General features: G+C 38.2%; 1 protein-coding gene across 11 annotated transcripts in view; it reads left to right on the top strand.

Moving 5' to 3' along the window:
* CCDC30 (coiled-coil domain containing 30) overlaps positions 1-18,615 on the top strand; it is a 137,214-nt gene that overhangs the window by 50,884 nt on the left and 67,715 nt on the right. For 9 of the 11 annotated variants that reach the window (XM_046662520.1, XM_046662519.1, XM_046662515.1 and 6 more), the window contains 2 exons: positions 11,076-11,201; positions 12,528-12,665. The exons of 1 other annotated variant lie outside the window; for it this stretch is intronic. In XM_046662520.1, coding sequence (XP_046518476.1) covers positions 11,076-11,201; positions 12,528-12,665 — 264 coding nt within the window. The remainder of the gene's footprint in view (positions 1-11,075; positions 11,202-12,527; positions 12,666-18,615) is intronic. One more of the 11 variants, XM_046662522.1, reaches the window with a different exon arrangement.

Below are 18,615 nucleotides of genomic sequence, written 5' to 3'. Positions count from 1 at the left end.
TTTTCTGCACAAGACCGACTCTTGTGAGGATTATAAGGGGATTTGTATAGGGGGTTTATTACAACCCATGGGGGATATCACATGCCCAGCACTGAACATGTAAACCATCTCTACCTGGAGGTGATACCAGGCAGTATCATTTTCTTCAGTGCCTGCTTTTGCCATCTCGTTAGACTGTGCCTGTGAGAGAGCACAGCGCAATGCAAGCACATAGAGAGGGTGGTGGTAAAAACTGTCATACTGTGCCTGGGAGGTTCAGTTTGGTTCAGAGCATTAGGTGATCCCCACCTTTCAGATGGTAGAACATTGAAAGTGGAAAATTCTGAGCTGTTACACCGTTCTCCAGAGTCGTTGGCAGCTACCTTGTGCCGGTGAGGCGATTCCCTGACAAGTCCGTAGGTCCTCTTTGTTTACTGCTGGCTGACACATGAGGTAGGCTCCCTTCAGCTACCCAGAGGTCTCCATATCCCATTGCTCATTTCTCTCGTTATTTGCTGCCCCTTTCTTGTGTTTTTCTGCTTTAAATTTTGGTCACCAGTCTCATGAAGTACATAAACTGCCTAAATGCATAACTATATTTAGTATGGCACAACTTATGGTAAATTTCAAATATCTGTGCTTCTGAAAAGCTATCTTTTAAAAGTTGTAGCATTAAAATACATGACATTCTCACACTGAGAAAACACGAAGCAAATGAGGGGAGTTCATTTTTAAGAGTTGAAATGTTTCCTGTGCTTTGTACTGAGGCATCTCAGGTGGTGTAAGGGTGGGGCTAAGGATGCTCTTGCCTTGAGTGCTGAATGCAGCAGCATGTCATGCGTGGATGTGCAAAAATGTTTACCAGTGCAGACGCTGGCTGATGAAGAGGGAGAAGCTGCTCTGGGGAAAAAATATATCCTTCCCTATATCCTTGTACACGACTGCTAAGAAGTCAACACCATTCTTAACTCGGTCTTTTGTCTATACCACTGCACAGGAGGATTTTTAAAAGTTACGCTTGGGTTTTAGCATTCATTTTTCTAGTAGCATCCCCCATTCTTTCCAATTCATCAGTTTGCAATTGCTATTCCTGTTTTATTAATATTAAACATGAGAAAGGTAAATTATTGATAATCAACTTTTACTAAGCAAATTAATTTTTTTAATCTGAAAGTTAATACACATCTGGCAGTAAGTTCTGAATCTAGAAATGCAAGCAAAGCTCCAAAATACCTTCCCCCAAATTTAATTAGACAAAACTCTTTGATGAATTAACCTTTCCTTTCTTCAGTCTAAGTAAATGATTATTTTTATCTCTGAATTAAACTAAAAACTTAATTGAAGTTTCTGTTGAAACCTAATTCTGAATAAAAGTGATATCACTGTTGGTGTCTTCTGTTTCCAAATTACATGTAAATACTCATAAACTTCCTTTACATATAGCTTTGTTACTGGGCCAATCAACAATAAAAAGTTAATTTGGAAAGTTAAAAAAAAAGATAAATTATCAGCTTGATTAATTCAGAACAATCAGGATTCTCTAGTTTGTTTTTCTAATACTTGTTCTTGTTCTCGTTGGTTCAGCTGCCAAACTGCAGCAAGGGCTCAAATACATAATAAAGCAACTCTCCGAAGGATCCAAGACCAGATAAGAGGTGAAACTTGTTAGTAGGCGAGATTTCTGGGGTAAAGCCTCTGGGAAAGACACTTAAGAAATATAGCTTATCTTTTCACTGTTTTTTATCTTTTTTTTTTACTGAGGTTACGATAGTTTACAAAATTGTCAAATTTCAGTTGTCCGTTATTATCTGTCAGTTATCTTATAGGTGCACCACTTCACCTTTTGTGTGCACCCCCCACCCCCCTTTCCCCTGGTAACCACTAAATAGTTCTCTTTGCCCATGTGTTTGCTTATCTTGCACTTATGAGTGAAATCATACAGTATTTGTCTTTCTCCATCTGGCTTATTTCACTTAACATAATACCCTTAAGGTCCATCCATGTTGTTGCAAATGTGACAATTTTGTCTTTTTTATGGCTGAGTAGTATTCCATTATATATATATATACCATATCTTCTTTATCCAGTCATCAGTCGATGGGCACTTAAGTTGCTTCCATGTCTTGGCTATTGTGAATAATGCTACAATGAACACAGGGGTGCATAGCCTCTTTGAATTGCTGATTTCAAGTTCTTTAGATAGCTACCAAGTAGTGAGATGGTTGGATCACATGGTATTTCTGTTTTTAGTCTTTTGAGAAACCTCCATACTGTTTTCCATAGTGGCTGAACCAGTTTGCATTCCCACCAGCAGTGTATGAGGGTTCCTTTTTCTCCACAACCTCTGCAACCTTTGTTGTTTTTCGTCTTGGTGATTATAGCCATTCTAACAGGTGTAAGGTGGTATCTTAGCATACTTTTTGATTTGCATTTCCCTGATAATCAGTGATGTTGAGCATCTTTTCATGTGCCTATTGGCCATCTGTATATCTTTGGAGAAAATGTCTGTTCATATCCTCTGCCCATTTTTTGATCAGGTTGTTTGATTTTTTTGCTGTTGAGTTGTGCGAGTTCTTTAAATATTATGGAGATTAACCCTTTGTCAGATATACGATTTGCAAATATTTTTTCCCAGTTGGTGGGTTGTCTTTTCATTTCAATCCTGGTTTCCCTTGCCTTGTAGAAGCTCTTTAGCCTGATGAAGTCCCACTTGTTTATTTTTTCTTTTGTTTCCCTTGTCCGAGAAGACACGATATCTGAAAAGATCCTTTTAAGACAGATATCAAAGAGTGTACTGCCTATATTTTCTTCTAGAAGTTTTATGGTTTCAGGTCTTACCTTCAAGTCTTTGATCCATCTTGAGTTTATTTTTCTGAATGGTCTAAGAGAATGGTCTGCTTTCATTCTTTTACATGTGGCTGTCCAGTGTTCCCAACACCATTTATTGGAGAGATTTTCCTTTCTCCATTGTATGTTCTCAGCCTCTTTGTCAAAGATTAGCTATCCGGAGATGTGTGGTTTTATTTCTGGGCTTTCAATTCTGTTCCATTGATCTATGTGCCTGTTTTTTTTTCACTAGTACCATGCTGTTTTGATTACTATAGCTTTGTAGTATATTTTGAAGTCAGAGATTGTGATGCCTCCAGCTTTGTTCTTTTTGCTCAGGATTGCTTTAGCAATTTGGGGTCTTTGGTTGCCCCATATGAATTTTAGGATTCTTTGTTCTATTTTTGTGAAGAATGTCATTGGGCTTCTGATTGGGATTGCATTGAATCTGTAGATTGCTTTAGGCAGTACGGACATTTTAATTATGTTTATTCTTCCAATCCATGTGCATGGAATGTCTTTCCATTTCTTTATGTCATCAATTTCTTTCAGAAAAGTCTTATAGTTTTCATTGTATGGATCTTTCACTTCCTCGGTTAAATTTATTCCAAGATATTTTATTCTTTTTGTTGCAAGTGTGAATGGGATTGTGTCCTTGAGTTCTCTTTCTGTTAGTTTGTTATTAGAGTGTAGAAATGCAACTGATTTATATAAGTTGATTTTGTACCCTGAAACTTTGCTGTAATTGTTGATTATTTCTAGTAGCTTTCCGATGGATTTTTAAGGGTTTTCTATATATAAAATCATGTCGTCTGCAAAGAACAAGAGTTTCACTTCTTCACTCCCTATTTGGATTCCTTTTATTTATTTTTCTTGCCTAATTGCTCTAGCCAAAACTTCTAGTACTATGTGGAATAAGAGTGGTGAGAGTGGGCACCCTTGTCTTGTTCATGATTTCAGAGGGATGGCTTTCAGTTTATCCTCATTGAGTATGATGTTGGCTGTGGGTTTGTCATATATGGCCTTTATTATGTTGAGGTACTTTCCTGCTATACCCATTTTATTGAGCATTTTAATCATGAATTGATGTTGGATCTTGTCAAATGCTTTCTCTGTGTCTATTGAGATGACCATGTGGTTTTTGTTCTTCATTTTCTTAATGTGGTGTATCACATTGATTGACTTGTGGATGTTGAACCATCCCTGTGATGGTTCATCCCACTTGATCATGGTGTATGATCTTTTTAATGTTTTGCTGTATTTTGTTCACCAATATTTTGTTGAGGATTTTTGCATCTCTATGTTCATCAGTGATATTGGCCTATAATTTTCCTTCTTTGTGTTGTCCTTGTCTGGCTTTGGTATCAGGGTGATGTTGGCCTCGTAGAATGTGTCATGAAGTGTTCCATCTTCCTCAATTTTCTGGAATAGTTTGAGAAGGATAGGTATTAAATCATCTTTGAATGTTTGGTGGAATTCTCCAGAGAAGCCATCTCATCCTGGGCTTTTATTTTGGGGGAGGTTTTTGATTACTCTTTCAATCTCTTTACCTATTCAGTCTATTCAGACGTCTTGTGGTGATGAGCTGTCTTAACTTTTGTTTATCTGGGAAAGTTTTTATTTCTCCATCATATTTTAGGGATATTTTCACTGGATAGAGTATTCTTCGCTGGAAGTTTTGTCTTTCAGAATTTTGAATATATCATTCCACTCTCTCCTAGCCTGTAAGGTTTCTGCTGAGAAATCTGCTGACAGCCTGATAGGGGTCCCTTTGTAAGTTATTTTTTTCTGCCTTGCTGCCCTTAATATTTTTTCTTTGTCATTGACTTTTGCCAGCTTTACTACTTTATGCCTTGGAGTTGGTCTTTTTGCACTGATAAAGTTTGGAGATCTATTGGCTTCTGTCACATAGATTTCCAGCTCTCTGCCCAGATTTGGGAAGTTCTCAGCTGTTATTTCTTTGAACAAGCTTTCTGCTCCATTCTCCTTCTCTTCTCCCTCTGAAATACCTATAATCCTTATGTTGTATTTCCTAATTGAGTCAGATATTTCTGGGAGAGTTTCTTTATTTCTTTTTAGTCTTAGTTCTCTCTCCTCCTGTATCCTAAGCATTTCTATATTCCCACCCTCCAGACTGCTAATTCTGTCCTCCATAATATCAGCCCTACTGTTCAGGGAGTCCAGATTTTTGTTTATCTCATCCATTGTGTTTTTCATCTCCAACATTTCTGATTAGTTCTTTTTCATAGTTTCAAGCTCTTTTGTGATGTAGCTCCTGAACTCGTTGAGTTGTCTATCAGTATTCTTTTTTAACTCGAATTTTTTAATGATAGCTATTTTGAATTCTTTGTCATTTAGGTTATAGATTTATGTGTCTTCAGGATTGATTTCTGGGTACTTGGTATTTTCCTTCTGTTCTGGAGATTTAATATATTTTTTCATACTGCTTGATGGCATATATTTGTGCCTCCACATAGAGATAGAATTTGGTTACAGCTTCCACTCGCTGCCACTGAGGGGAGCGGGCAGGACCTGTGTAATCTGCACCCGCAAGGATCCCTGTCAGCTGTTCCTGGCCGAGCCTGGGCCACTCTTTGGGATTGCAGTGGCCCTGTGGGGTCTCCCACCGAGTGTGGGAACAATCACATGGGGGCTCCGGATTGCTGCCGCCCGCTCCCACAGACTCACCTAGACTCAACCCCCGCTTAGGGACTGCAGCAGTGTTACGGGCTTTCAAGGCAACCAGGAGCTTATTCACCCAGACTCACAGGTCTGCCACCGTCTGGTCCTAGGTTGTACCAGCTGTTGTGCTTGGTGGGTGGGGCCTCCCCACTGGGTCTGAGCCTGTGCCACTTGCTGCAACTGTAGTGGGATTGTGGACTCTCCCACTAGTTGAGAGAGTGATCACACAGGGGCTCAGGGCTCTGTCACCTTCTCCACAGTCCCTCCAGTTGTACTGCCCCTTCACAGCTGCTATGATACTGTGGACGTTTGTGGTAGCTGAGGGCACTCTTTTCCAGGCTGCAGATATGCCACCATCTCTTCCTAGGTCGCACCAGCCTTTGAGGTTGGTGGGCAGGGCCTCCCCTCTGGGATGGAGCCTGAGTCACTCCCTGGGGCTGTGGTGGGACTGTGGACTTTCCCACTGGACCTTGGAGCAATCGTGCTGGGACTGAGTGTTGTCTCACCCACTCCTGCAGTGCCGGTGGATCTCACTTGACCCTTCAGGGCCGCAGCAGAGCTATGGGTGTTTAAGGCAGCCAGCAGTTTGTTCACCCAGACTCGCAGCTGTGCTGCATCTGTTCCTACGTCGCACCAGCCCTTGTGCTTGGTGGGCAGGGCCTCTCCAATTGGGCAGAGCCAGGTCACTCCCTGGGGCCATGGTGGGGCCGTGGATTTTCCCACTGGACCAAGGAGCAATCATGGGGTGCTCAGGGCTGCAGTCACCTGATTCCACAGTTGTACCAAGGCACATACCCACCCTCAGGGCCACTGCAGTGCTATGAGTGCTTCAGCCAGGAAAGCAATCACTCGTGAGTAGTGAGCTGTCTGGGGGCTAAAGAGTTCTCACCTATGCCCACCTCCTCCCTGGGGGTAGTCCATCAACCTTCCAATGTATAGCAGCGCAGGTCTCTCGGGCATCCTGAAGTGCTGTGTGATTATCCTCCCTTGATTAATGAATGTCCATTTAGTTGTAGTTCAAAGGAGGAGAGACAAAGGGAATTGCTCACTCCACCATGTTGCTGACATCACTCCTTCAGTGTTTTTTAAGGCTGGTTTTTCTTGTTCTTTTTTTTTTTTTTTTTGAGGAAGATTAGCCCTGAGCTAACATCTACCACCAATCCTCCTCTTTTTGCTGAGGAACATTGGCCCTGACCTAACATCTGTGCCCATCTTCCTCCACTTTATATGTGAGAAACCTGCCACAGCATGGCTTGGTAAACAGTGTGTAGGTCCGCACCCAGGATCCAAATCAGCAAATTGGGCCACCGAAGTGGAACATGTGAACTTAGCCACTACACCACCAGGCCGGCCCCTCAGTGTTTTTTTAAAATAACACATGTATGTATGTATTTTGACTGGTGATTTATTTGGATTAAGATTTCCATTTTAGAGTCTGAATTATCAGTAATATAGGAAGACAGAAGAGAAACCAGTATGAAAGGTCAAGAGACAGTGAAAGTGCAAGATTTGAATGAGGTAAGAAATAAAAAGATATTTTCAGTTATGTTTTCCAATACAGGTGAAGCAAAGGCCATAAGGATGTTTAAGAATTACTAAAAATAGGCAAAAGGAAAAAAATACACTCCCAGGAAGGTTAAATCTACATCCTGTGATTGTGATCAGCGGTCACACAAAGCCTTCCAGGAGAAGTCAGTCAGCAGGGAGACCATTAAAAATGGATTTAAGATAAACCACTGTGTTGAAAGCATAAGGGTGATTTAAAGGTATTGTCTGACGAAAGAATAAATGTGAACATTCAGAGCAATCCAATGATATAAACTGCCATTTACAGATATTTTCTATACTCGAGGTGCCCATATATACCTAGGCATTATTATCCCTATTTTTCAGATGAGGAAACTGAGGCCGATAAAAGTTACATAACTGGCTCAGGGTCCCACTGTTGGTAAATTAGTAGGACAGGACTGGTAGGACTTGTTTCTGACATATCATTCTATGGTTCCCAGATTTGAGAGTATAGACATGTCACTCTTGTGCTCCTCCCTGAATGGCTGATCTGCATATGCAGTTAGTTCACTAGGCAGGTTTGCTCTGCCAATGGAGAAGGGTCTGAGCTTGATGGCAGTATTAAGGAAATTGACTCAATTCTCACTCTGTAGTCACTAAACTACACTTTGACCTCAGTTTAATTTCCTAATAGGTTTTTGTACACAAGACCAAACACACTTTGGCAAGTCTGAATAGAGTAGATATTAAAATAAGTGTTAGACGACTCCTCTGGAGAGTTTATTAAACTAAGCGCTAGATGGCTTCGCTGGTGAATTCTATCAAACATTCAAAGAAGAATTAATACCAGTCCTTCTCAAACTCTTCCAAAAATAGAAGAGGAGGGAACACTTCCAAACTCATTCTACAAAGCCAGCATTACCCTGATGCCAAAACCAGGCAATACATCAGAAGAAAATTACAGGCCAATTTCCGTAATAAACATAGATGCAAAAATCCTCAACAAAATATTGCAAACCAAATTCAACAGTACATTAAAAAGGATCATACACCATAATCAAGTGAATTTATTCCAGAGATGCCGGAATGGTTCAACATCCTCAAATCAATCAATGTGATACACCACATTAACAAAATGAAGGATAAAAATCATATGATCATCTCAATAGATGCAGAAAAAGCATTTGACAAAATTCAACATCCATTTATGATAAAACTCTCAACCATAAAAGCCATATATACAAGCCCACAGTTAACATCATACTCAATGGTGAAAAGCTGAAATCTTTTCCTCTAAGATCAGGAACAAGACAAGGATGCCCACTCTTGCCACTCTGATTCAAAATGGTATTGGGAGTCCTAGCTGAGCAATTAGGCAAGAAAAAAATAAATAAATAAAAGACATCCAAATTGGAAAGGAAGAAGTAAAACTGTCACTATTTGCAGATGACACAATATTATATATAGAAAATGCTAAAGACTCCAGCAAAAAATTGTACAAATTCGGTAAACAAATTCAGTAAAGTTGCAGGATACAAAATCAATATACAAAAATCTGTTGCATTTCTATATACTAACATGAACTATCAAAAAGAGAAATTAAGAAAACAATCTCATTTACAATTGAATCAAAAAGAATAAAATCCTAGGAATAAATTTAACCAAGGAGATGAAAGACCTGTACACTGAAAACTATGACATTAATGATAGAAATTGAAGAAGACACAAATAAATGGAAAGATATTCCATGCTCATGAATTGGAAGAATTAATACTGCTAAAATGTTCATACTACACAAAGCAATCTACAGATTCAATGCAATCCCTATCAAAATTCCAATGGCATTTTTCACAGAAATAGAACCATCCTAAAGTGTGTATGGGACCACAAAAGACCCGAATAGCCAAAGCAATCTTGAGAAAGAAGAACAAAGCTGGAGGCATCATACTTCCTGATTCCAAACTATATTACAAAACTATAGTAATCAAAATAGTATGATATTGGCATAAAAACAGACATCAATGGAATAGCATAGAGAGCCCAGAAATAAACCCACACATATATGGTTAATTAATTTATGGCAAAGGAACCAAGAATACACAATGGGGAATGGACAGTCTCTTCAGTAAATGATGTTGGGACAACTGGACAGCTGCATGCAAAAGAATGATAGTCAACCACTATCTTACAACACACACAAAAAAATCAACTGAAAATTGTTTAAAGACTTGAATGTAAGACCTAAAACTGTAAAACCTCTAGAAGAAAACATGAGCAGTATACTCCTTAACGTCTATCTTGGTGTTGACTTTTTTGATCTGACATCAAAAATAAACAAGTGGGACTACATCAAACCAAAAAGCTTCTGCACAGCAAAGAAAACCATCAATAAAATGAAAAGGCAACCTACTGGATGTGAGAAAATATTTGCAACTCATATATCTGATAAGGGGTTAATATCCAAAATATATAAAGAATTCATACAACTCAATAGCAAAAAAACAATCTGATTAGAAAATGGGCAGAGGATCTGAGTAGACATTTTTCCCAAGAAAACATACAGATGGCCAACAGGTACATGAAAAGGTGCTCAACATCTCTAACCTTCAGAGAAATGCAAACATAAACCACAATGAGATATCACCTCACACCTGTTATAATGTCTGTTATCAAAAAGACAAGAAATAACAACTGTTGGCGAGGCTGTGGAGAAAGGGGAACCCTTATGAACTGTTGGTGGAAATGTAAATTGGTGCAGCCACTATGGAAAACAGTATGGAGGTTCCTCAAAAAATTAAAAATAGAACTACCATGTGATCCAGCAATTCTACTTTTGGGTATTTATCCAAAGGAAATGAAAACACTAATTCTAAAAGATACATGCACCACTATGTTCATTGCAGCATTATTTACAATAGCCAAAATGTGGAAACAACCTAAATGTCCATTGATGGATGAATGGATAAAGAAAAAGTGGTATACATACACAATGGAATATTATACTGCTATAAAAAAGAATGAAAACTTGCCATTTGTGACACCATGGATGGACCTTGAGGGCATTATGCTAAGTGAAATAAGTCAGACAGAAATTGATAAATACTATATGATCTCACTTATATGTGGCATCTATTTTAAAAAATAACAACAAAAAAATGAGCTTATGGAGGTAGAGAACAGATTAGTGGTTGTCTGAAGCAGAGTCGGGGTTGGGAAAAATGGGTAAAGGGGGTCAAAAGGCACAAATTTCCAGTTATAAAATGAATAAGTCATGGGGATGTAGTGTATGGCACAGTTAATAATACTGTATTTCTATATTTGAAAGTAGCTAGGAGAGAGGAGCTTGAAAGTTCTTACCACAAGGAAAAAAAATTGTAACTATGTATAGTACAGATGTTAACTGTACTATTGTGGTGACCATTTTGCAAAATATACAAATAGCAAGTCATTATGTTGTACACCTGAAAATAACATAATGTTACGTGTCAATTATGCCTCAAAAGTAAGGGCCTGCAGTAGAGTTGGTTTGAATCCCAGTGCTGACTGTGTGACCTTGGGCACATTACCTAATTTATCCGAGCCTCACCCTCATCTCTGTAGAAAGAAGGTAATAATAGTTCCAATCTCATAGGGGTTCTGAGAAAACAACATGAGATAATACGTGTAAAGCATTTACCATGCTGTCTAACATATGGTAAGCACTAAATAAATAGTAGCTTGCTATTATTATTTTTTCAGTTATTATTATTATCAATTGATTTGGTAAGATTTCAACAATACCTTATATTTAGTAGGTGCTTAAAATTTACAAAATACTTTCAAAATTAGATTTTAATCCTGCTGTAATGACTATAATGTATGTAGGACAAGTATTAGCTCCATTTCACAGTTGAGAAAACAGGCTTAGAGAGGAAAAAAACTGCATCTTGTGAGCTATGGTACCGTAAACTAGTTTTCCCAGCTTCGTGTCTCCCCTAGATGACTTTATAACTGTATTAGGCAGAGAATGTTTATTATCAGAATTTGTAGGAAACGTTATTATTGTATATAGAATTAATTGTGTAAAATACTTTTTGCAGATATTGAAAATGAGCCAAGAAAAAATTGAAATATTTGAAAGAGAGTTGTCAGAAGAAGGAGAAAGGAGAAAGCAATTGACATCTGATCTTAATACTGTACAGAAGGCTTTGAAAGTTGACAGTGAGGTATTTTGCCATGCAGGGTATTATTTTCCTCTTTTTGCATTCCCAATTTAGGGATTCCGTGTTATCGTTTATTTTTATTTTAACGTAAATTGTAGCTATAGAATTAGTAATGATGGGGTGACTATTGTCTCCCCACACTGAGTTCCAGCATTAGCCAAAAAGAGTCCTTGAAGTGGCAGGTTTTTGATTGTGATGGTGGTCATGGAGTCATAGACTTGCCTGTCGTTTTCACCACTTGTGCTACCATCTTGCAAAGGTGTGTCAGGAGACATAACCAGCCTGCATCTGGAAGAGAGACCTGGAAGTGAGTTCATGGAAGTCTAGATCACCAATTTAGAGGACTTAATCAGTTTGCAGGGTGGGTGAAAGCCAGTGCAATGCCCCAAATCCCATCCTGATGACCTACAGGGATTTTCCATGAAATGAGGTAGGAAATTGATACCACCTGGCCTCTTCCTGTGGCTCTGGGTGGCCACTCCCTACCTTCTCTCCTTTTGCCCAATGCCTTCCTCATCAACATTCTCCTCCCTCTCTGATCTCAAGGCTTTGGGGATATACCAAGTAGCTCCTCTCCTAATGTAAATTTTATATCACCTGCTCCCTTCATAGGGCACCACAGACTGACTCTCAGGCCCCAGTGACCCACCAGTCAAACACTGCATATTCCATGTCATCAATGTAGAAATTTGATAAAAATCTACATCTAACTAAAGTGTTTCCTTTCATGGATACGAAAAAAAATCAGGATTAGAGGAAACCCTAGTTGATTAAGTAATTAAATATACATTATTAAGTTAGGCAGCATAATTTGTAATTAAGAACACAGAGTTTGAAGTCAGACAGTTTGAATCTCAGCTTGACCACTTCCTGGCTATGCGAATTTAGGCAGATCACTTAAGTTCTCTGAGACTCAGTTTCAATAACTTACCTCATGGGGTTGTCACAAGATTAAAGGTAAACCACATCACATTGTTCTATAAAAGGTAACTTTAAAAAAGATACATTTTAAAACAGGTAGTATAACTAATGCAGGAGTTGCTGAAGAATTTAGCTCTCTACAAGGCTTCTGTAAAGTAGAAATGACTCCAGAAACCCAGTCTTTCAACCTGTAAATAATAGAAACTACAAATGCTCGGTTTAATTAATTGATTTGAGTAAACTTTGTTTTAACTACTAAGAAAAGAGTCTGTCAGCCAGAAGGATAGGTTGAAGTATTCAAAACAAAAAAATTATCAGAGTCATTCAGAGATTCCTTTTTAGAAATATTATACCTTTAATGGGGAAAGTCTTATTTTATTCTACTAAATATCTTCATTTCTTAATCAGGAATTACAAAAATCAAAATCAGAACTTATATGCCTTTATCATGAAATTCAAAGTCTTCCAGGGGCAGCAGAAGACAGAGACCATTTTTTAATAGCATATGACCTGCTACAAAGAGAGAATTCTGAATTAAAAACGAAGGTGAGGCTGAATTATTAAGTATTAAATGTTCAAGGTATGAATACCTTTTATGAAGACAAGATAAAAGGAAATTAATTTTCAGTAAGAGATTACTTGGAAATTGAAGTTTCTTTTACTGTTATAGAATAAATTGCCATATAGTGTGGGTTATAAGTCAAGCTATATTTCAGGATACATATTCAGACTTCAGACTTTTAGGATTAATCTATGCATTTTTTATCTTAAATCAACTTCCCAACACCTTAGTTTTTGAAGCAGATATTATAATGTAAAAGGTTTACTTAAAATTACGTATGGTCCAGCAATTCCACTTCTGGGTATCTATCCAGAAGAATTGAAAGCAGGGTCTTGAAGAGAGATTTTTACACCCATGTTCATAGCAGCATTATCCACAATAGCTAAAATGTGGAACAACTCAAATGTCCATCGATGGATGAATGGATGAGCAAATCATGATGTATACATAGAATGGAGTATTATTCAACCTTAAAAAGGAAGGAAATGCTGCAATTTGCTAAATGGATGATTCAGCATATTGATGGATGGATGAACATACATGAACCTTAAGGACATTATCCTAAGTGAAATAAGCCAATCACAAAAAGACAAATACTATATGATTCCACTTATTTGAGGTACTTAGAGTAGTCGAAATCATAAAGACGGAAAATATAATGGTGGTTGCCAGGGAGAGGGAAGAACGAATGGGGAGTTATTGTTTAGTAGGTGGAAAGTTTGTTTTACAGGATGAAAAGAGTGATGGGGATGGATGATGGTGATGCTTCACAACAATGTGAATATATTGAATACTGCTGGACTTACACCTAAAAATGGTCCAGATGGTTAATTTGATGTTATGTGTGTTTTACCGCAAGAAAAATACAAAAACAAGCGAAAGTTTACTTAAATGTCTTGAACTTTAAAACAGAATCAAAGCGTCTTTCTCAGTTATACTGAAAATTACAGTCATTCTTAGAATTAGGAAAATGTTTAAATGTCCTGATCCCAATTTGTTCTCCAGGTATAAAAATCGCTGCCGGACCAGAGTTGATCCAACACTAGATAGAGACCTTGCCTATAGTGTGATTTCTAGAGTCGCACCTATTAGGTTATCACCAACTCCTAGCTGAAGATTCCCTTCCTCAATCGCTCTCTTGATCCTGATTAAAATGGTAGGAAAGAGTGAAGGCTTGAACGCAGCACTTAAAATAAACTGCGTTATATTTTAATACCACGTGTTAGGTGGAGGACTAAATCAAGGCCTGATTTATCCTGTATGAAGTCGTTCCCCTGAAAGCAGGGAGCAAGTTGCTGAGGGACTGGGACATAGATCAAATAGCGTCTGCCTTAGGGAGAGAAATGTCCAGGACACAGAGTGTGCTGCCTGGGAGGGTAGATATGTAGGGCACAGCCTACATCTAAGCTTTGTTTGTGAGAGCTTGTCAGCAAGATGAGTTATCATCACACTATATACGACTTGTCTTTTGAAATATCATGGGAAAATTTAACATCGAGGATGAACAGAGTGAGAAGAATGCAATATAAAAGCAAGAGATTCAGGGGCCAGCCACTGGCATAGTGGTTAAGTTTGTGCATTCCACTTTGGTGGCCCAGGGTTCACAGCTTCGTAATCCTGAGTGCAGACCTACACATCGCTCATCAAGCCATGCTGTGACGGCATCCTACATACAAAATAGAGGAAGACTGACACAGATGTTAGCTCAGGGACAACCTTCCTCACCAAGAAAACCCCAAGAGATTCAGATCACTATCCTGGTAATCTGGCTTTCTCTGTCTCTCTTTTTAAAAACTTTTTATTTTGAGAGAATTTCAAACTTAAAGGTTGCAAAAATAGCACAAAGAATTCCCATATACTTTCACCCCTCCAAATGTTAACATAGTATCATTTATTTTATCATCCTCTCTCTCTCTCTGTGAGTGTGCACATGCGCATGCACACACACACACAGACACACACACACTGTCTTTTCTGAACCCTTTGAGAGTAAGTTGGAGACATAATACTCTTTTACCACTAAATATTTCCATGTATATTTGCTAAAATGACATCTCCTTATCACAGTACAAGTCTCAAAATCAAGAAATTAACATTAGCATAGTAGTGTTATCTAATCTGCAGCTCAAATTCAAGTTTTACCAATTGTTATACCATAGCAGAAGAAGAACAATTTTTTTCTAGTCCAGAATCCAATTCAGGATCATACATTGCATTTAATTGTCACCTCCCTGTAGCTCCTTTAATCTGCATTAGTTCCTCAGCCTGTCTTTCTTGTTCATTAGTTTGATATTTTTGAAGAGCATAGACCATTTACTTTGAAGAATGCCCCTCAATTTGGATTTGTCTGATGTTTCTCCACAATAGAATTTAGGTTACCTATTTTTGGCAGGAATCCTACAGAAGCAATGTTGTGTCCTTCTCAGTGCATTATATTACGAGACACATGATATCCTTTTGTTCTGTTACTAGTGATGTTAACTTTGATCATTTGGTTAAGGTACTATCTGCCAGATTTCTCCACTGTAAAGTTATTATTGTTCCCTTTGCAATTGATAAATAACTTGTGGGAAGATACTTTGAGACTATATGTATTCTGTTTCCCATCAAACTATTACTCATTAAAAGTTTCTGTTTTGAATCTCTAATTCTTTAATTATATTCCAGTTTCTCTTCAGAACATAGAGTGCTTTAAACCTAAACATAGTCTTGCTAAGAATAGCTAAAAAATTGTATCTTACGTATTTGCTAAAGCCCCTGTTTTGTAGCTGTTGTTTTCTCTGGGTTACAATACCTAGATGCTTGGTAACAGAGTTCTAGAGCTCGAAGGGGTATGATCGTGTAGGCCAGCTTCCTCAGGTAACAGATAAGAACACCAGGCTCAGGGGTATTAAACAACTGCCAAGTTGCCTGGCGATTCTCAGCCTAAGCTCTGCCCTGCCTACGCTAGGGCCTCAAGCAAAAGTGCAACAATCAACTTAATATTTTAAGGTCCTTAAACATGGCTGATTATTAGCTTGAGCTATGTCACTACGATAACATTTTTATAGGGAAGAGCCTGAGGAGCAGAGTTGGTCCTGTTCCACAACATCTGTGTTGTAAATGTCCTGTGGATTTAACTTCCTTCCTGGCACAGAGCAAAGCCGCCCACTTAAGATGTACACCAGCTTTGTCACGTGAGAAGCCAGAAGACCTAGGAGACGCTTAGTCTTCATGTCACCATCCTCTTCAGAAACCTTCAGCGGTTCTCAATTTGCTATAACATCAAGTCTAAATTCTGTTTGGCTTTCTTTACTTCTTAAGAAACTAACATTTATTATCTGTAATGTTTAAATTTTTACAATGACCATAAAAATCAGCAATTAAGTAACATTTTGGAATCTGTTGTCCTGCTTAGAAAAGTAATACAAGCTCATTGAGAAAATTCTTGTCTTTCAAGTCCCTTCATAATCTGACCCCTCCCCTCAATCTTGCCTCGTTTCCTCAGCTCCTCATCTTGTAGCCTCTACTCCAGAAAGACCATCCTCCTCACTTCTGCACAAATACTCTGGACTCAGGTCCGCAGTAGTGCCTTTGACTATATTGCTCAGGCTTAAAATGTGCTGTAATCCCTTCTTCACCTGCCCACATCTTCCCACTCCCTAAGGCCCAGTTCAAGACTAACCTTCTCCCCTGGAGAGGTTATAGTGTGTAAAAGATTAAATGGATTTATGAGATTATAATCCATATCACACCCTGTAGTTTCTCTTCAGAGAATTGTGAAGGCCTAGGAAACCAAACAAAGGGATCTCTTAAAGTGACTTAAATTGATCTTTAGAGTGAAATCCATTGTGGTGTTAGAATCAAACATAGTAACCACAGAAACTGCATTTTCAGAGGCTCAGAATGGGAGTCAGACAGGTTGTCATCTATCTTAGTGCAAAACTTTGATGGGTATCCATCTTCCATTCTTAGAACTATCCCCCACCCACCCTTTCTTCTGCCTTCTGGAGGTGTTTCTTCATTTTATGTGAAGATATAAAGAGCACACTTTGAGGAAAGGAATCTGTTGGTCCAAAAAATACCCAGAACGAATGTTTTACTAAGTCGCACGACAGAGCAGCAACTCTCAAAGCGTCCACTTGCATCAGAATTACCTGGGAGACTTGTTTAAAGCGAGAAGCTCCAATTCCCAGCCCAGACCCCTGGCTCTGAATCTCAGGGGTCGGGAGGGGATGTGAGACTGCATTTTTGAACTCCTCAGTTGATGCCATTTTACACTAAAGTTTGAGAATCACAGTGATAGTCTGGTTCAGGTGTCTCCAAACAAGTAGAATCAGACTGGAAGATATTTGTTCTCTGTAACGTATATCTAATATTCTGTTTAATGTTTTCATGAGCAATGTGTAGCTTTTATGAACCAATAAAGTACACTGGAAATTTGAATACGAAAATGTGTGATCATAATGTGAAACTCTATAGACCTCATCTTCGGCTTGTTAAAAGGTAGAACAAAACCCTAAATGGCACTTTTAGAACACAAGCCCAGAGGCCAAAAAATACTCTTTTTTAAAACCAAGAACTTACACACCCTTATGCCTATGGTAAAAATGGATTAAATTATGTAATAACTGCAAAGTATTAAATTGGAAAAAGACTTCAATTTGGATGTCAATTTATATTATTTAAGCCAATCGTGATTGAAGCATTTAATCGAATCAATACACTTTTGTCGCATCATTCATAAGAGTATGCAAAATGGAATATTTGTCTTTTCACTTAACTTTACAGGTCTTGAGGCTGTCACAAGAGTTCGAACAATTAAGTCATTTTACTGTAGGGAGAAAGACTCCAGCTGATAATTTAATTACAAGTGAAAATATCTGTAAAGATCTTGTGTCTCACATACCAATTTTGGAAGTAGAGATTCAAAGCACAAAGGAAGAGAAAGTGGAACTCTGGTAAATTGAGAAAATTCATGTCACATTAATTATTTGGGGGGTACATTTTATTGGCTTGATCATTATAAGTATTTGACATTCATTTCCAAATGATGTGCGTGGAAAAATTAGTTATAAGCATTCCCCAAAGAGTTTGTCTTTTGATATGTTATATTTTTTAACTGTTTTTCTTGCTTTTGAAGATAAATATATGCACCTTTTCTTTTTGTTGAGGAAGATTAGCCCTGAGCTAACATCTGCCACCAATCTTCCTCTTTTGCTGAGGAAGACTGGCCCTGAGCTAACATCCGTGCCCATCTTCCTCTACCGTATATGTGGGACACCTGCCAGAGCATGGCTTGACAAGTGGTGCATAGGTCCATGCCTGGGATCTGAACCAGCAAACCCCAGGCCACCAAAGCGAAACGTGTGAACTTAACCACTGCACCACCAGGCCAGCCCCAATAAATACATGCTTTTTATAGAAAATTTGGAAAGCAGGGAAAAGTATAAGGAGATTATGGTAACCCATAATTTCTACCAGGAAGAGATGTTAACATCCTAATTTTTCTTTTTTGTTTTTTATCTGTACGCATACATATATATGGGTTTTTTTTTTTTACATAATTAAGACTATACTCTTCAGAGAGTTGTGTTTTTTGCTGTTTTTATTTAACATTGTATCTTATAATTGTTTTGAGGACGTTTTTCTTTCTTCCTTGTTTCTTAATCTTGCCCTCTAACTCTTGTATTTCTACTTTTTTTCACCAAAAGTATCTTTCACAGAAACTTTTGAGGCTTGGGCAAATGCATTACTCTGTTTTGGCACAAAAACAAATGCAATAAAATTTTGTCTGGGCAAAAGCCCAGAACTAGACCATCGAAAGGAAACAATAGATATCAATTTTGACTTATCTACCTTACTAAAGGATAATCATTAATGAACTGGGAAAATATGGTCTTGGTGTAGTCATATTTATGTCTTTGCAAATCTTCTACAATAGAAGGAGATTGT

Source organism: Equus quagga, chromosome 5 (assembly GCF_021613505.1).
Source record: "Equus quagga isolate Etosha38 chromosome 5, UCLA_HA_Equagga_1.0, whole genome shotgun sequence".
Taxonomy (NCBI): domain Eukaryota; kingdom Metazoa; phylum Chordata; class Mammalia; order Perissodactyla; family Equidae; genus Equus; species Equus quagga.
This window is presented reverse-complemented; position numbering and strand designations above follow the sequence as displayed.